The 17,973-nt window shown below is 36.3% G+C and overlaps 1 protein-coding gene across 33 annotated transcripts in view; it reads right to left on the bottom strand.

Moving 5' to 3' along the window:
- Positions 1-17,973, bottom strand: part of jar (Myosin heavy chain 95F jaguar) — a 105,156-nt gene that overhangs the window by 43,023 nt on the left and 44,160 nt on the right. For 26 of the 33 annotated variants that reach the window (XM_073960902.1, XM_073960915.1, XM_073960913.1 and 23 more), the window contains one exon: positions 3,630-3,818. In XM_073960902.1, coding sequence (XP_073817003.1) covers positions 3,630-3,818 — 189 coding nt within the window. Of the gene's footprint in view, positions 1-3,629; positions 3,819-3,899; positions 4,030-4,093; positions 4,551-17,973 lie in introns of those variants that run through there. The other 7 variants (XM_073960928.1, XM_073960923.1, XM_073960921.1 and 4 more) reach the window with 6 other exon arrangements.

A 17,973-nucleotide genomic window follows, 5' to 3' on the forward strand; every position in this document is an offset into this window, starting at 1 on the left:
AATATCGGTCGACACCTTCTGGTGCCAATTGGCTATTATACCAGGGGGAAAATAAAAAGTTTTCCGGGGGAAGTTATTGCTTCCCGAAATATGGGACTTTAAAGTTTCCAAGTACCCCCTTTATTACTCGGCTATTTGTAAAGAGAAAAATCTGAAATTGTATCTACTGGTAAGTCCTTTTGTTCTGATTACAAATATATGAAGTACTTTGGAATGAAGTCCATACTTCCGAGATATGGGCCTTTTATGTTCCCAGAAAAAGAAAATTTTGTTCCTGTTTCTGATATTTGCACCTGTCCATAGCAGAAAGTCTTAAATCACCTGCCGAAGGGCGGTTATTTAGAAAAAAATGTATAATTTAAAAGAAACAAGTAAAAAAGTATCAGTCGGCTTTGCCGACAGAGATATAACCTCAGCCTCAAAAAACTTATGTATTTAGGGGGGTTTTCAAAATTTTGGGCGTATGAACCGACAAAAGTATGAATAGGATTAAAGCTCAAAAATTTGCAGGGATAACGTTAGATAGGGCGTTTTTATCACACTAGCTTACGAAAAACATTATATCGCTACTAGGAAAAATGTCGGTAAAAATGTCTAAAGGACCCTCGACAATATTTAGAGATCCAAAGTTTGGACCAAATCGGTTGCAACGTCTATGAGAAATCGCGCGTACCATTTTATCGAACTTTTGTGGGGGAGGTAATGGAAGGAGTGGACCTATAAGCACCACCTTCGAATTTCATCTAATATTCGAAGAAATATTATAATATCCAAAGTTTGGACGAACGCAGTATTCGGTTCCAGCTCTCCAGCCACTCCATATGGTGCCATAGGGGGTTTTAACAACTTTCGGGATGTTTTCTCAAGAAGTATTGACTTGCCCCTGAAAGAACTTTAACTGTCGTAATTGAGGCAGCGATTACAAGTTGCTTCAACAAAAATCAAAGTGATTCGAGAGCAGGTCTCAAAGTGAATTTATCCAACATTTAGTGTGGGAAGTATCCGAAGGTGTGGACAAATGTAGTCCATAGTCGAACCTGATCTATATCTGGTAGATATATTAGGATGTGTAAAGTATGGACCAAATCGGTCACTCCCATCAAGAGTTATCGTGCGCGCAATTTTTCCGAACATTTTTGAGCTTTTGTGGAGGAGGTACCTGAAGGAGTGGACCGATATGGCTTATCTTCGAACTTAAACTATGTTTGGACAAAATATTACGACGGTCAAATTTTGGGCCGAATTGGCAGATCCGTTCGAGATTTATCTTGCGCTCCAACCACTACACACGGTGTCATAGGGGTTTTTTGCACCTGTCAGGCTGTTTTCTCAGGAAGTATGGACTTGCCCCTTATGAAACTTGTACCGTCGTATGGGGGACAGCGAATACAAGTTGCTACAACAAAAATCAAAGCAATTCGAGAGCAGGTCATAAACTGAACTTTTCCGAAATTTTGTGTGGGAGGTACCCGAAGGTGTGGACCGATTAAAACCTCATCTAAGTCTGGTAGAAATTTCACGATGTGCAAAGTATGGACCATATCGGTTACTTCCTTCAAGAGTTATCGTGCGCACAAATTTTCCGAACATTTCCGAACTTTTGTGGGGGAGGTACTTCGAACTTAAACTATGTTTGGACAAAATATTATAAATGCCAAATTTTGGACCGAATCGGTTGATCCGTTCGGGAGTTATCGTGCGCACCAGCCAGCCAGACAGACGGACGGACATAGCTAAATCAACTCCAAATTGTCTGAAACACATTTCGTCCAAACATACTTGGGGTCTAAAACCATTATTTTGCCCGTATGAAAGTGTATATACCCTCGTTAGCATAAATGCTGAGGGTATACAAATTTAATTTGTATGTTTCTTTTTGACATTGTTACCAGATCTAAAATTTTTCTGTTCCTTTACTTTTCCGGTAAAAGTGGTTTTGACAGTTTTCTCTTTTACCACGTTTACCATTGAAAAAGTATAGGAACAACGCTATTAATATCAATTTCGAATATGGACTATATAGGTCCACTCCTTCGAGTACCTCAGACACAAAATTTTGGAAAACTGAAATTTAACAGCTGCTTTCGAATCGCTTTGATTCTTTTTGCAACCACCCATTACGACGATACATTTTCTTCAGAGGCAAGTGCATACTTTCGGAGGAAATGGACCGAAAGCTGTAAAAAACACATACGGCTCCACGATAACTCTCGAACGCATGAATCGAATTGGTCCAAAATTGTGCCTTCGTAATATTTTGTCCAAACTTTGTTTAAATTCGAAGATGAGCCATATCTGTCCACTCCTTCAGGCACCTCACGTTTGGGGAAAAGGATTTTGGTTTTGTAGCCGGTATTCGATTCGATATTTTCAATGTGCCTCCTCGAAATAATGGGTTCGGACTCCAAGTATGTTCGGAAGAAATCCGTTTGAATTGAATTGAATTAGGCATGAATTGAATTAGGCATGTCCTTTCGTCTGTCTGGCTGGAGCGCACGATAAGTCTCGAACAGATCCGCCGATTCGGTTCAAAATTTGGCCTTTGTAAAAGTTTGTCCAAACTTACTTTAAGTACGCACACGATAACTCTCGAAGGCAATAACCGAGTTGGTCCATGCTTTGCACCTTGTAATATTTCTACGAGACATAGATCTAGTTTAAATATGGACTACATCGGTCCACTAGTTCAGGTACCTCACACACACAAAATTTCGGAAAAGTGCATTTTAGGAGCTGATCTCAAATCGCTTTGATTTTTGTTGTACCAACTTATATTCTTGTATTTTTTTCCAGGGGTATGTCCATACTTGCTGAGAAAATTGCCGGAAAGGTGTAAAAATCCCTATGGCACCATGTGTAGTGGCTGGAGCGCACGATAACTATCGAACGGATCAGCCTATTTGGTCTAAAGTTTGGCCTTCGTATATTTTATCCAAACTTAGTTTAAGTTCGAAGATAATCCATATCGGTGCACTCCTTTAGGTACCTCCCCCACAAAAGTTCAAACCCTTTTGCTAAAATGGTGCACACGATAACTCTCGAAGACAATAACCGAGTTGGTCTATGCTTTGCACATCGTAATATTTCTCCGAATCTTATATAAAGTTCGAATATGGATGGATGGAATCGATCCATTGGATGGATGTCGATCCATTCCTTCAAGTGTCACATTGTTGTTGGGAAGTTCAAATGTCCAAAAAGGGCCACAAAACTCTGAAAACCCCCTTTATATAATTTTTGGAGAGAAGGATTTTGTTTTTGTAGTTGGTATTCGATTCGATATTGTCAATAGATGGAAGTTTCAATTCTGTTGGTAAATCCGACTGATACTTTCTTACTTATTTATTGTTTAAAACACAACAATTGTTTTGCAAAATTATTGAAATCCATTTGATTGTTTTAATTCTTTTCACTTTGAAATATTGGGTATAGGTACAAACTAATCGAATAATTTGTTTATAATATTAGATGAGTCACAAATACACTTTGTTTCCATGGAAGAAAGATTAAATATCACATACATAAGTCACAGCTATTCATTTGGATAAGACTTGCAGGTATAAATTTGGTATTTAAGATTATCACATTTTTCTTGTTTCTTTTTTTATCAAATATAAATATGCACTTACAATTATCATCATGATCCTGTGGTCCATCGCACGATGAGAATATATCATCCATGTGACATGATCGTTTTGGGTATTTGCGATCGAGGGGTGTTACTTCAAAATCTTTAGCACCAATTTCTGATATTCGGCACTGTATATAACCCTCGATGGGATCACGGGCCCACACAAGTTGTGTGTCCATTTTGCGAACTGAAAATAGACAGGGGAAAACAAATGAAAAGGTTAAAAATACATTTCAAATCAAGGTTCCACAAAAAGTCAAAATCATACAATTTTATTCTAAAATTCCACAGAAAAACACGAAGGAATACCAAAAAAAAATAATCAAAGATACACACTCTTTGGTACAGAGGAAAAATATACGGAACAAACATCAACTGAGGAGCAAAAAAAAATGAAAAAAAACAACACCACAAATTGTAATCTTATCAGAGAAATGAATACAACAACATTGAGACAAGTACCTAAGTATCTAAGTCTGTATGTATTATGTACGTATGGTATTGTATGTACGTTTGTGTGTCAGCAAATTAAAAAAAGTAATGTCAAGTCTATGACAGGTGACACAGCTGATGAAACAAGAAGGTACAAAAAAATAACAACAACATCAACGGTAATGAAAAAAATGTTTGATCATTATTTCATTCTTTCTCTGCACCCGAACTTCGTTTTATGACATTTTATTTTATTTACGTGGAGTTTTTTTCCTTTCATATTCCATTCATTCACCTCGTTTTTCGTTTAATTCTCTTACCGGTAAAGTTTTGTTAAATTAAAAAAAAATAAAACAAAAAAATAACACTACAACAAAATATTTCCTTAAACAAAAAAATTGTTAACCGGCGAACGTATAAATTTAGACTAAATGAGCCAAACAACTCTCGTCTCATAACAACCTATCTCCAACCTCTTCCGCCACTCTTAACGCTGAGGAGAGTTAATTTTTCTAGTGTTTTGACGGGTTTTTGTTCTGAGTTTTAATGGGTTTTTGTTTCCCAAACAACCGCACAATGCAATTGAGAGACGAACGACCACCGACATTTGTTGTATTTTGTTGATATCTAAAACTGGTTGAGAGCAGAAAATTTACCCAGGTAGCAGCGAAGTGAAGTTACAAAGAGCATGGTGTGAGCTGATGGTGATTACGATTGTTTGTTTGGGAGTATGAGCTGGAAAAGAAGAAAACACCGAGAGCCAAAGGTAGACACAGTAGTTTTAGACAACGTGGCTGCCTGCAGATATTTTTGTTTTAACAAAAGATCCTTTTTTAATCGAGAAGTAAATACATATCTTTAAGATAGGATTTGACTTAATGCAAAACAAATAAAAACCAGTAATTAAAGGATCAAAGTCGGGCGGGGCCGACTATATGATACCCTACAACACTTAGAATAGGTAACATACATATGGGAGCTAAATCCAAATGTAAACAGATTACGATATAATTTGGCACATATATTTCTAGACCAAACACCGTCACTAGTCCGCGTTTCTGATTCCTGGGATTAAACTGAGCAAAAAAGTCCACTAGACCATAGGTCTACCGCGAAAATCGAGCCTCCCGATTTTGACTTTAAGTTTTTTATCCACGTTTTTTGGACATTTTAGCATATAACGTCCAAACCATTGAGATTTTCTATCCAATACAGAAACCACTATAACTTAGCCATTTGTGAACCGATTAAAAAAATAACTTGTTCGAAAGATATTACTCACCCCTTTGAAAGGAAGAAGGGTCAATAGAAATCCGTTGTGAAAAAAAGAAGATATTCCCGTTTAAATGTGAAAATGTAAGAAACCCAGATTTTCACTACTTTTGACGTTATAAAAAAAAAAATAAAACGTTGTCCATGGATCCCAACACGATAGAATTTTGAATATTTTTCTGGTCAACTTTTGTAGCACAGTGCCATTTATCGACATTTTCCGAAAAGTTTGCACTTTCTCAAGGCCAAAACTGCCGTAAGGAGCGTTCTAATGCTTTTGCGATGTATTAGAGAGTTCTTCTTCTTTTTGTCTTTGTATTGGATCGAAAATTGCAATGGTTTGGCCGTTATATGCTAAAATGTCAAAAACCGTCGATAAAAAACTTAAAGTCAAAATCGGGAGGCTCGATTTACGCGGTAGACCTATGGTCTAGTGGACTTTTTTGCTAAGTTCAATCCCAGGAATCAGAAACGCGAAGGGCCCATTAAGGTTTTTTCCTTCCATACAAATCGCCCCGCCCTAACCGTCACACATTCCAAATTTCATCCAAATTAGACATACATAGCGTCTTTGGTGCATCAAATACCTTAAATCGGGCTAAAATATATATGGGAGCTATATCCAAATCCGAAACGATTTCGATAAAATTTTGCACACTTATTTCTAGACCAAAATCCGTCACACATTTAATATTTCATTGAGATCGGACATATATAAGGTGTTTCGTGCACCAAATACCAAAAATCTGCCAAAAGTATATATGGGAGCTATATCCAAATCTGAACTGATTTTGATATAATTTGGTACACTTATTTTTAGACCAAATTCCGTCATACATTCTAAATTTCATTGAGATCGGACATATATAACGTCTTTCGTGCACCAAATACCAAAAATCGGCCGAAAATTTATATGCGAGCTATATCCAAATCTGAACCGATTTCGATATAATTTGGCACATTTATCTAGAGACCTAATTCCGTAACACATTCCAAATTTCATCAAAATTGGACAGATACGGCGTGTTTGGTGCATCAAATACCTCAAATCGGCCGAAAATATATATGGGAGCTATATCCAAATTTAAACCGATTTCTATATAATTTGGCACACTTATTTCTAGACTAAATACCGTGGCACATACCAAATTTAATTGAAATCGGACATATAAATATATATGGGAGCTATATCCAAATCTGAACCGATTTTCACCAAAAGCAATAGCGTTCTTCAGCCAAATCGAACAATTTTCAGCCAAATCGAACAATAAATGCGACCTGTGCGTTGCAAACGGACGGACGGACATGCATAAATCGACTCAGAAAGTGTTTCTATGCATATTCCTAGAAGGAACTATGGGTCTATCTCTTTTCCTTAGGCATGTTACATACAAATTCACTAACACATAATACACTTACCACAGGGTGGTGTAGGGTATAACAAATAAACAAGTATCAGTCGGCTTTGTCGACGGAGATATACCCTCAAGCTGAAAACACATCCAACGTTTAAGTAAAGTTTTGTGTTGGGCGTTGAGAAAAAAAAACAGGGTAGGGTATAACAAATAAACAAGTATCAGTCGGCTTTGTCGACGGAGATATACCCTCAAGCTGAAAACACATCCAACGTTTAAGTAAAGTTTTGTGTTAGGCGTTGAGAATAAAACAACAACAACAACAGGAAACATGGACTTGCCTACGAAAAACATAAATATCGCTGTAAAAGGGCCACTAGGGATACTTTCGGTAAAATTTTCCAGAGGATCATTGAACAGCCCCTATCCGCACTTAAAGAAAAATTTTGAACATTTGTGTAAGTGGTACCCCAAGAAGTGGACCGCCGATAGGGAGCAGTTTTGACCATAAGCAAAGTTTTGACAAAATATTTCGAGATCTAAAGTTCACACCAAATCGATTGCCCATTTTAGCGAATATTTTCGAACTTTTGCGGGGGAGGTACCATAAGCACGTGACCTATAAGTACCACCTTCGAATTTCATCCAATATTCGAAGAAATATTTTGCAAAGTGTGGACCATCGCAGCACTCGGTTCGAGAGTTGTCGTCCTGGCCATAGTGGGTTTTTAAGGCTTTCGGGTCATTTTCTCAAGAAATAATTGACTTGCCGCTCAAAAAACTTGTATCATCGTAAAGGGGCCTTGAGTGCAACCTGTTGGATGAAACATAAAAACGATTCGAGAGGAGGTCCTAAAGTGGACTTTTTCGAAATTTTGTGTGAGAGGTACCCGTAGGAATTGATATACATAGTTCATTTTGTAACCGGATCTATGTTTCCCAGAAATATTACGATGTGCAAAATATGGATCAAATCGGTTACAGTCTAACTCTCGAACGGATCAACCGATTCGGTCCAAAATTTGGCTTCCGTAATATTTTGTTCAAATTTAGTTTAAGTTCGAAGATGGGTTATATCGGTCCACTCCTTTTGGTACCTCCCCCACAAAGGTTCGAATAAGTTCGGAAAATTTGTGAGCACGATAACTCTTGAAGGGAGTTACCAATTTCGTCCATACTTTACCCATCGAAAAGTTTCTGCCAGGCTTAGATTAGGTTCCAATATGGACCCAATCCGTCCACTCCTTCAGGTACCCCCCACACAAAATTTCTGAAAAGTTATGTTTAGGACCTGCTTTTGAATCGCTTTGATTTTGTTGTAACAACTTGTATTCATTGCCCTCCATACGACGGTACAAGTTTCATCAGGGGCAAGTCCATACTTCCTGAGAAAATAGCCTGAAAGGTGCAAAAAAAAAACCCCTATGACAGTGTGTGTAGTGTTTGGAGCGCAAGATAACTCTTGAACGAATCTGCGGATTCGGTCCAAAATTTTTCCTTCATAATATTTGGTCCAAAATTAGTTAAGTTTCAAGATAAGCCATATCGGTCCACTCTTTCAGGTACCTCACCCATAAAAGTTCAAAAATGTTTGGAAAAAAATGTGCGAATGATAACTCTTGAAAGGAGTGACAGAATTGGTCCATACTTTAAACATCATAATATATGTACCAGATATAGATCAGGTTCGAATATGGACCATAATTGTCCACTCCTTCGGGTACCTCCCACACAAAATTTCGTATAAGTTACTTTAAGTCCTGCTCCCGAATTACTTTGATTTTTATTGAAGCAACTTGCAATCGCTGTCTCAATTACGACGGTAAAAGTTTTTTCAGGGGCAGGTCCATACTTCTTAAGAAAACAGCCCGAAAGGTGTTAAAACCCCCTATAGCACATATGGTGGTGGTAGTGGCTGGAGAGCACAATAACTCTCGATCAACTGATTTAGTCCAATATTTGGCCTTCGTCATAGTTTGTGCAAACTTAGTTTCAGTTCGAAAATGGCCCCCAATATTTAAAAATGTCACTAAAATGCACGGGGCAACCAATTTGGTCCAAACATAGGATCTCCTAATATTTTGTTCAAATTTAGTTTAACTTCTAAAATGGTTCATATCGGTCCTCTCCTTAGGGAACCTCTGGCACAAAAGTTCAACATTTGGTATGAGTGCAGTTTAGGGTCTGCTCGAAGATCCTTGGGATATGTATACTGATGCTGTTTGTTGTGGTCCTGTTTACTGCGATATTATGTTTTTCGTGGGCAAGTCCATGCTTTCTGGCATACTGGTAATAAGTAATACGATGTCTACTGATTGTGAGATATGACTCCCAAAATAAGATCCACTTCCATAATGGTCGGTCCACTCCTATAAGTACCTCCTTCGCAATACTTTTGAACATTAATCCTAATACACATTTTGGTCGGCAAGTTGAAATGTCCAAAGAAGGACACAAAATTCTGAAAAGGCCCTAAATACATTCGATCTGTCCATAGATGAAAGTTTCAATTCACATAGGCTGAGGGTATATCTCTGTCGGCATAGCCGACTGATATTTTTTACTTGTTATTTCACTTTTTTCCATCGTTGAAACCACTGTACTTGAACTGTAATGAGATGACCTTTTGTTTTCGTCAACACAATTGCCACACAACAATTCCTCTCATTTCAAGGTATCTTACCATCGATTTTTCTTCTCTATTCCAAAACAACAACAACAAAACATTAAAATGAATGCATTTGAAATGGGCTTTTTAATGAAGTTTTTCTGGTCTCTACCCAGAATGAAAATGGAAAAGTTAAACAAATATCTATAAAATCGTTTTATTTTATTAATTTTTCAGAAAACCCGAAAATGAGATTGTGCCACGATCGTAAAAAATAAAAAATCCAAACCTACCATTTTATACAAAAACGAAACCCCATGTTCCTCTCTCCACATTAATGGTAGTTGGAGAGTCAACTGTAATTAACTCTTTTTGTTGTTTTGTTAAACGTCACAATTCTACGTGGAACAGAGCGTCGTAGTGAGTGAGTGAATGATTCATATGGATCTTTGGTTCTGACTTGGGTATGTTGTCGTACACTCGGAAACCCATTAACCTAAACCGTTTCACATGATAACAAGGCAATAAATGAAAAATATTGAAAAAAAATAATTTTGGCGCGGTTTGTTGCTCTTTTGTTTTACCACTGTTTGTTTCTATTAATTAAAGTGTTGAATTTTGTTTTATTTTTTTGCGAAGGCCACAATTTCTTTTCAATTACACGAAGAAAAAATGCCAATGATAAGCATTTATTTATGTTTTGAATTGTGAAAACAAAAGAGTGAAAAGAAATATAGAATAGACAAATTAAATGGAAATTATTGAAATAAAATTCAGTTATAAATCCATTACTTTTTGATGATTTTTTAGATTAGTGTTGTAAATGACAACACATAAAACCGGTTCTTTACGACATGTTCTGGGTTATGGTTAAAATGAACCATTATAAACATTGTAAAAAAAAGACATAAAATTGTGAAATATGTGCCATTGAAGTCATGTCAGATGAAATACATATAAAGAAAGTAGATACTTTCAGGGTAATATAATTCTCTTTTACATACATACGGTTTTATTCCCATAAATGCTTCTAAATTGTACAGATAATAAAGTCATAATATGAATGAAACATTTTTTAAGATATCTATCTCCATCATGGCATGTCCATAAAAACCAAAATTTTAAATGAAATAAGTAATAAAGTTTAAAACTACTACATTTAAATACCAGTGTGGGAGGTAGGAACGTTTTGAGAAATTTTCTTGTGACCCATATTTTTTTTTGAAAATTGGAAATTTCAATTGAAATATTTAAAATATTCTATTTTTTCACTCTCATAAATTTGAATAATCTAATGATGATTCGGAATTGATATTGAAAATAAGTAAGTAAGACTTTTAGAAGAACATGGAAAAATGCGCCTCTGTACACATACAATGAGCGTCAAATTAAAGTTTACACCTCTCAAGATTTTTGTGATTGCATTATTTCACCGACATAGAGATATGTATCATACGTATAACATATAAATGTAATTTTTTTAAGTATTTTGTGGTGATTAAAAATCCAGAAAATATTAGGCCCTTCCAACATTTCATTAGGGAGTAAATGAAGATTACCAAAATAACCCAAAATTTGACGCGTCAAAATAAAGTTTACACTTTTGCAAACGCAAACAAAATGAAGGCATATTTTGGGTTTTCAATTTCTTTTTATTACATTCGAGCCTGCAAACAATAAGTCGAAGATTGTTTTGGTGTAATCCGGATTTCCCCGCATTGGACTCGCGGTACCTCTTTCGTCTTATTTTGGCATAAAATAGGCCTATATTTAACTTTCTGTGTAATTTTTTCGGTAAATACTCAATGGATTTGAAGTCTAGAGACTTCAATGAGTGATCCGATATACATATTTGAAGGGACCTCTAATAACTGGTAATTAAATCTAACGAATGGAGTGCCTTTTTCACGAGTCCGTTGGACTGCATCCGGATGTGGGTTAAAATGTGACAAATGGATGTCACTTTTGGGACGCATCCGAATGCTGTTAACATGCTTCCATTTTTTTGCTGGGTAGCTGTACTCCACGTTATAGGCCCAACATTAACCCATAGCACTATAGGTAATTTGCACAGGTTTTTAGGCAAAAACCGATTTTTTCACTTTTAATAACGGTAGTTTTCTAATTTGATTTGAAGAAAGAACATGTCAAAATATAGGGATATGCAATTTGTTTTCAATAATATTCAAAACTTGCGGTATAATTCGAAGTAAAAATCTAAATTTCGAAGGAAATATAAAACATATTAAAAAAAGATTAAAACTCATAGCAATATTTAAACGCAATTTGTAAGAGATTGGTAATAAACAAATACATATACATGATATCCCGTGGGGGATTGCTAGATCCTCTATCGGGACCCTCCCATTGGCGAATTGGGGATGTACGACTCACTACATAAACGAGTCGGATACCAGGGAAATAAAATACCTTGGGGTGACCAAAAACTAGCCTAAGGCACTGCTGCCTGTGCCTTAGTATCGGCGCAGTGGCATCCACATAAACGGCGATTAAACGGCAGCTATTATCCCAAGCCTCTGTCCTCCATGTTAAGAGCGGCTTACTTATCACTGCTAGTCTGGAAGCTTATTTGGCAGCCCCATCCCAGAATCGAGTGCATCAGGGTAATCGCCTGATCACTTTAAACCCCATGATTACAGAAACCACAAGAAGATACAACATTCAAAATCCCCCCTCGATGACGACCTTTGGAATGGAAACAAGGACACGATTTGGAACATGGAATATTCGCACAATGCTTGAACCCTCAAAACTTGCCCAGATAACAAAAGAGTTCTGCAGATATAAACTAACACTCCTTGGCCTCTGCGAAACAAGATGGCCGGACAATGGAGAATTTTCAGCAATCGATAATGTAACCTTTTTATACTCGGATATACCAGCTGGACAGCCAAGATCTAGTGGAGTTGGGCTTCTCCTTTCCAAAAATGCCAAGGAAGCACTTGCTGAGTGGAAACCCCATACGGATCGTATAATATCAGCAAGATTTTGTACGCGCGCTACCGTGATACAGTGCTCTGCCCCAACTGAGAACGCTGAAGATTCCGACAAGAGTGCTTTTTATAGCCAGCTCACAAATGTTTTAGATGCAACGCACAGAGGAGATAAAAAGATCTTAATGTGCGACTTCAACGCCCAGGTAGGACCAGATAATGGAAATTTGGAATGTGTAATGGGCAATCACGGCATAGGAAGAATGAACGAAAATGGTACACTTTCGGCAGAAATATGCGCCAGCAACGCTCTTGGATATCTCCGGATTGTTTAACGGAAAATCAGATAGACCACATCGCCATCAGTAATACATGGAGAGGGTCACTTCTGGATGTGTGTGTAAAAAGATGAGCAGATGTAGGTAGCGACCATCATCTACTGATAGGAACACCCAGGTTTAACGTAGCTGCAATTAGAACAGAAAGAACAAAATAAACGTAGACCACAATATGATGTTGCCAAACTACAAGAGACCGTGCGAAACAGATACTCAAGCAAACTCGCTGCAAAATATGCCGAATTACAAGCCGTCGAAAGTTCTAACGTAAATGATTACTAGGAAAAGGCTAAGACCAAAATTTTAGAAACAGCTGCCGAATATCTAGCTGCCGCGAGAAAAACGGAAAAACATAAAGTCGCAACTAAATGCAGCCAGAACAAGATCGATAAAACTTACCTTAAACAGACACTACAATGAGTTGGATAAGAAAGTTAAAAAAGTGTCAGAAACGACAAAAGACATTGGGCAGAAAATATGACAAAAATAATCGACCTTATTAAGCTCTCTATGATGACTCACACTGCAGAATTTTGCATGACGGCTTAACTAGCCAGAGAATTAAAATATGTGCAGGAGTAAGACAAGGATGCGTATTATCGCCGCTCGTTTTTATACCCTCAGCCTTTAGGCTAAAGAGGGTATTTACACTTTGATACGACCAAAAATGTGCCTCATCGAAATAATGGTTTTAGACCCCAAGTATGTTTGGACGAAATGTGTTTCAGATAATTTGGAGTCGATTTAGCCATGTCCGTCCGTCTGTCTGTCTGTCTGTCCGGATCAATCGATTCGGTTCAAATTTTGGGTATCGAAATATTTTGTCCAGATTCGATTTAAGTTCGAAGATGGGCCATATAGGTCCACTCCTTCAGGTACCTCCCCCCAAATGTTCAAAAATTGTTGCAAAACATGTGCGCACGATAACTCTTGTAGGGAATAACCGATTTGGTCCATACTTTGCACATCGTGTAATTTCTACCAAACTTAGATGAGGTTCCAATATGGACTCAATCGGTCTACTCCTTCGGATACCTCCCACACAAAATTTCGGAAAAGTTCAGGTTAGGACCTGGTCTCGCAAGTTGTATTCGCTGTCCTCTATATGACGCTGTAAGTCTCATTAGGGGCAAGTCCATACTTCCTGAGAAAATGGCCTGAAAGTTACAAAAAACCCTATGACACCGTGTGTAGTGGTTGGAGCGCAAGATAACTCTCGAACGGATCTGCCGATTCGGTCCAAAATTTGGCTTTCGTAATATTTTATCCAAACTTAGTTCAAGTTCAAAGATAGATTATATCGGTCCACTCCTTCCGGTACCTCCCCCACAAAAGTTCGAAAATGTTCGGAAAATTTGTGCGTACGATAACTCTTGAAGTGAGTGGCCGAATTGGTCCATTCTCTATACATCCTAATATATCTTCCTGATATAGATCCGGTTCTACTCCATCCGGTAGCTCCCACACAAAATTTCGGATAAGTTCACTTTAAGACCTGATATCGAATCACTTTGATTTTAGTTGAAGCAACTTGCATTCGCTGCCTCAATTACGATGGTAAAAGCTTTTTTAGGGGCAAGTCCATACTTCTTGAGCAAATAGCCCGAAGAGTGTAAAAACCTCATATGGCACCATAAGTTGTGCCTGGAGATCCACTTCCATAACGGTCAATGTCGATATATTCCTTTTAGTATCTCCCCCGCAAAACTTTTGATCTTTAATCCTAATTAAAATGTTTGTCGGTTCAAACGCCCAAAATTTTTAAACGCCATAAATACATGCCTATTTTGGAGGGTATACCTCACAGGCTGAGGGTATATCTCTGTCTGCAAAGCCGACTAATACTTTTTTACTTGTTTATTAAGAAGTTAAGTTATGGCAAATCGATAACGTATTTCTTACATCTTCTCTCCATTTTATACAGTTATACATGACGACTTATGTCTTCAGAATGCATCTAATGATTAGACGTAATATGGTCAATGGTGGAAAAAGTCAACACCAATCTAAATGTCTGAAGTTCAACGAGGCATAACCAATCACATTGACCTGATGCAATATGTCTGGCTGGCCGGTGATAATGTAAAGAGTTGGGTGACAAAGAATAACATAAAACCCATAACCTTGTCATAGACATGATGAAGTAAACGAATACAGTGGAACCTGTAATGTAAGCTGTATTACGTTCTACTGCACCTATCTCATCATATTTCATAACTTATTCTTTGTAAAGCCATCTAAAAACCATCTATGGACATTTAATATGTTTATGCATGCATGAGAAGTTTTTTGTTATGTCGCCGGTTGGTTGGTCATATGAGTCCTCGTCATGGATTTTGAAATGAAAAACTAAAACTTCTTAAACTAAAGAATAGAATAGAAAGAAGTTGGCTTCATTAGCCACCAACCATGGATAATGGTGAAGACAAGCAATTTTTTGCATTATGATTTTAATGGCATGTAATGTTATATGTATGTAAGTATCAGCGACAGTCTATTTTAACGACACTTTGAGGTATAAATTTACGTCAAAGTTACTTCGTGTGGCCATGATAAGAAAAATCAACGAAAGAAAACTTCTGTTAGAAAAATGAATACAAACTACAATATTCATCAAAGAGTGTCGTAGAATAATAAGCCTAAAAAAATGTTATTGTATTTTTTAATAATTGTTGGTTGTCATCAGTTTCCATAGAGAAATCATAGCTTTTTTATAATGAAATATCTCATATTTTTTCTTAGGTTTCATATATGTGAATGAAAGGTATTTTTGCCACAATTTAATATATCAAATTAAATGAACACTTGCACTATATACCTACAACAAACACACATTCTATTGGAATATATTATTACATTCTCATATTCTCACATTCAGATATATAAAATGAAATTCCCAAATGAATTTCAATATTCCCATTAAATTCAAAACGCGTGAGAATCGTCTAATCTAAACTTCAACACTTTATGGGACATTCATTTTTATTCATTCATTCGCATTCAGATAAGTTATTCTAGGGAGTAGAGAACTTGTATTTCTTCTTTCGCTCAACTCCTACATGTTGTCAATATTGTATTGTTGTCCGTCCCCCATCTTTTTCCTCGTCATCTCTTGTAGTTTGCAAAAAAAAAAATCCCTCTAGGGACTGTGGCCGATTTAAAGCTCACATAAAGCTAGCTTTTTTTTAAACATAAGTGGCATTTTATCGATAATTTTGCCTTATGCCAACTGACTAATTTTACAAGGCGATGAGCGCCTGAGTAGTCAGTATTGTCCAACGCCAGATTACTTTTCGACTGATAATAAACTAACTTTTTTTTGCCTATTTTTAGTCAGTTTAAAACATAATCTGAAAAAAAAAAACCATTTTTGTTTCTGAGTGTTTTTTATTTTTGACTTTTCATATTCTCTCTCTCCCTCTCTTTGTATCTCTCTCTTTTTTGTTAGAGAGAAGAAGGGGCAAATTTGTATGTTTCCTTTGTGTTCCCTTTTAATTCCAGAATAATATGAGAAATATGTACGAATATGTTCAGTCCATCAACGCTGTATTCTATAACTGGATGCTGCATTTATGCGAAGAATATTAAGAAAAAGCAAGTGCGAATTATTTATACATTTGTGCCTTATTTCTTCGACAATCACAAATACTTTGCAGACGGTACATGTTTCTGTTTTCAGAGTGGTTAATCTCTAGATAACTTTTCGACTTACTTTATATTGGTCGAAAAGTTATCCAGACATGCACAATTGCCGAAAATTTTTTCTGTTCAAAGTGGTTCATCTGTAGATAACTTTTTAGCCAGTTTTTAGCCAGTTTAAAAATTATCGATCTATTATCAATCATTTTATCAACTGGTTAATAAAAGTCCGACAGGGAAAATATAAACAATAGAAAACGATTACTTTTGATGCTGGATTTTCTACGTCATTGGTCGTTATTAAATTGTTCTTGTTTTGCATACAATGACCATACACACATTCATATGTATGTTCTAACAAAGAGAGAGAGAGAGAGAGAGAGAGACAAAGAGAGGGAGAGAGACAATATGAAAAGTCAAAAATAAAAAACACACAGAAACAAAAATTGTTTTTTTTTTCACATTATGTTTTAAACTGACTAAAAATAGGCAAAAAAAAAGTTAGTTTATTATCAGTCGAAAAGTTATCTGGCGTTGGACAATACTGACCACTCAGGCGCTCATCGCCTTGTAAAATTAGTCAGTTGGCATAAGGCAAAATGATCGATAAAATGCCACTTATGTTTAAAAAAAAGCCAACCTTAAGTGAGCTTTAAACCGGCCACAGTCCCTACAGGGTATGTACTCATATATATGAGTTAAGATGGCACAGTGTAAGATAAAAAATGAAAATGGAACCACCCTAATACAAAATTATTGGGGAAAATGATTTTGTATTAGGGTGGTTTCAGATATTGTGTCCTTTATGACCGTATGAACTAAAGTTCCCAAGTAACGAGGAGGAGGTACCTGAAGGAATTGATCGACATACTCCATTTTGGAAATTAATCTTATTTTAGAAGTCATTTAGTTGGTCACCGCACAGTGGTTCAGAATCGTTTTTTCCTGGTCAAAATTCTGTAATTTTTGAACGGATAGAGATATTTTCATAATTCTTTTTTTTGTTAAGCAGATAACACAATCAGTTCGGTCTGGTAGTTGCAGAGAAACTCAATGTCAAAATTAAACTTTTGAGTTTTTTTTTACTATTTTTCATCAAAATATCAGTGTTTTTGTGTTTTTTATATCTTCCTTTGTATTAAAGATGGTCAAACTCCAATAAATAAACTATGAAAATACCAAAAAAAAAAAACAAAAAAAAAATTTAAACTATTTTTTTCAAAAAATTTTTTTATTTCATTTTTAAAAAAAGATTACAAAAAATTTTAATTTTTTCAAAAATTAAAAAACACTGTGTGTAATTTTTTGTGTCATGGAAAATTAACCATATTCTGATACCGCAGCGTAATGGAAGACGAAAAATAAGAAGACACATGTCTCGGCGTTTTTCCCTCTTACTTCGAATTTCGCGGTTATGGGCCCCCAGAAACCTTAGGCCTTGATGTCAAAAAGGACCATTTTGTCAGGCACCGTTCAAAATTCAAGAATACAAGCAACTACAAAAATGTACCTAAGATCTCAGTTAACAACTTCCTAGAACATATGAACATTATTAGGAACGGTCCTTCATGTTCAAAATTCACTAACACTAATATTATGGTTAATGCTCAGGTCTGAAATAACAAACTGTTCAACACTCTAGGAAATTTGAAAGGTTTGTTATTTACGGACCTGACCAGGAAAGAATGAGTAAAACTAATGAAATTTTGAGCTTAAAGGGCCGCTCCTAGAATGTTCATATGTT

This window comes from Musca autumnalis, unplaced genomic scaffold (genome assembly GCF_047663935.1).
Source record: "Musca autumnalis isolate F117 unplaced genomic scaffold, ASM4766393v1 scaffold_1, whole genome shotgun sequence".
Lineage (NCBI taxonomy): Eukaryota > Metazoa > Arthropoda > Insecta > Diptera > Muscidae > Musca > Musca autumnalis.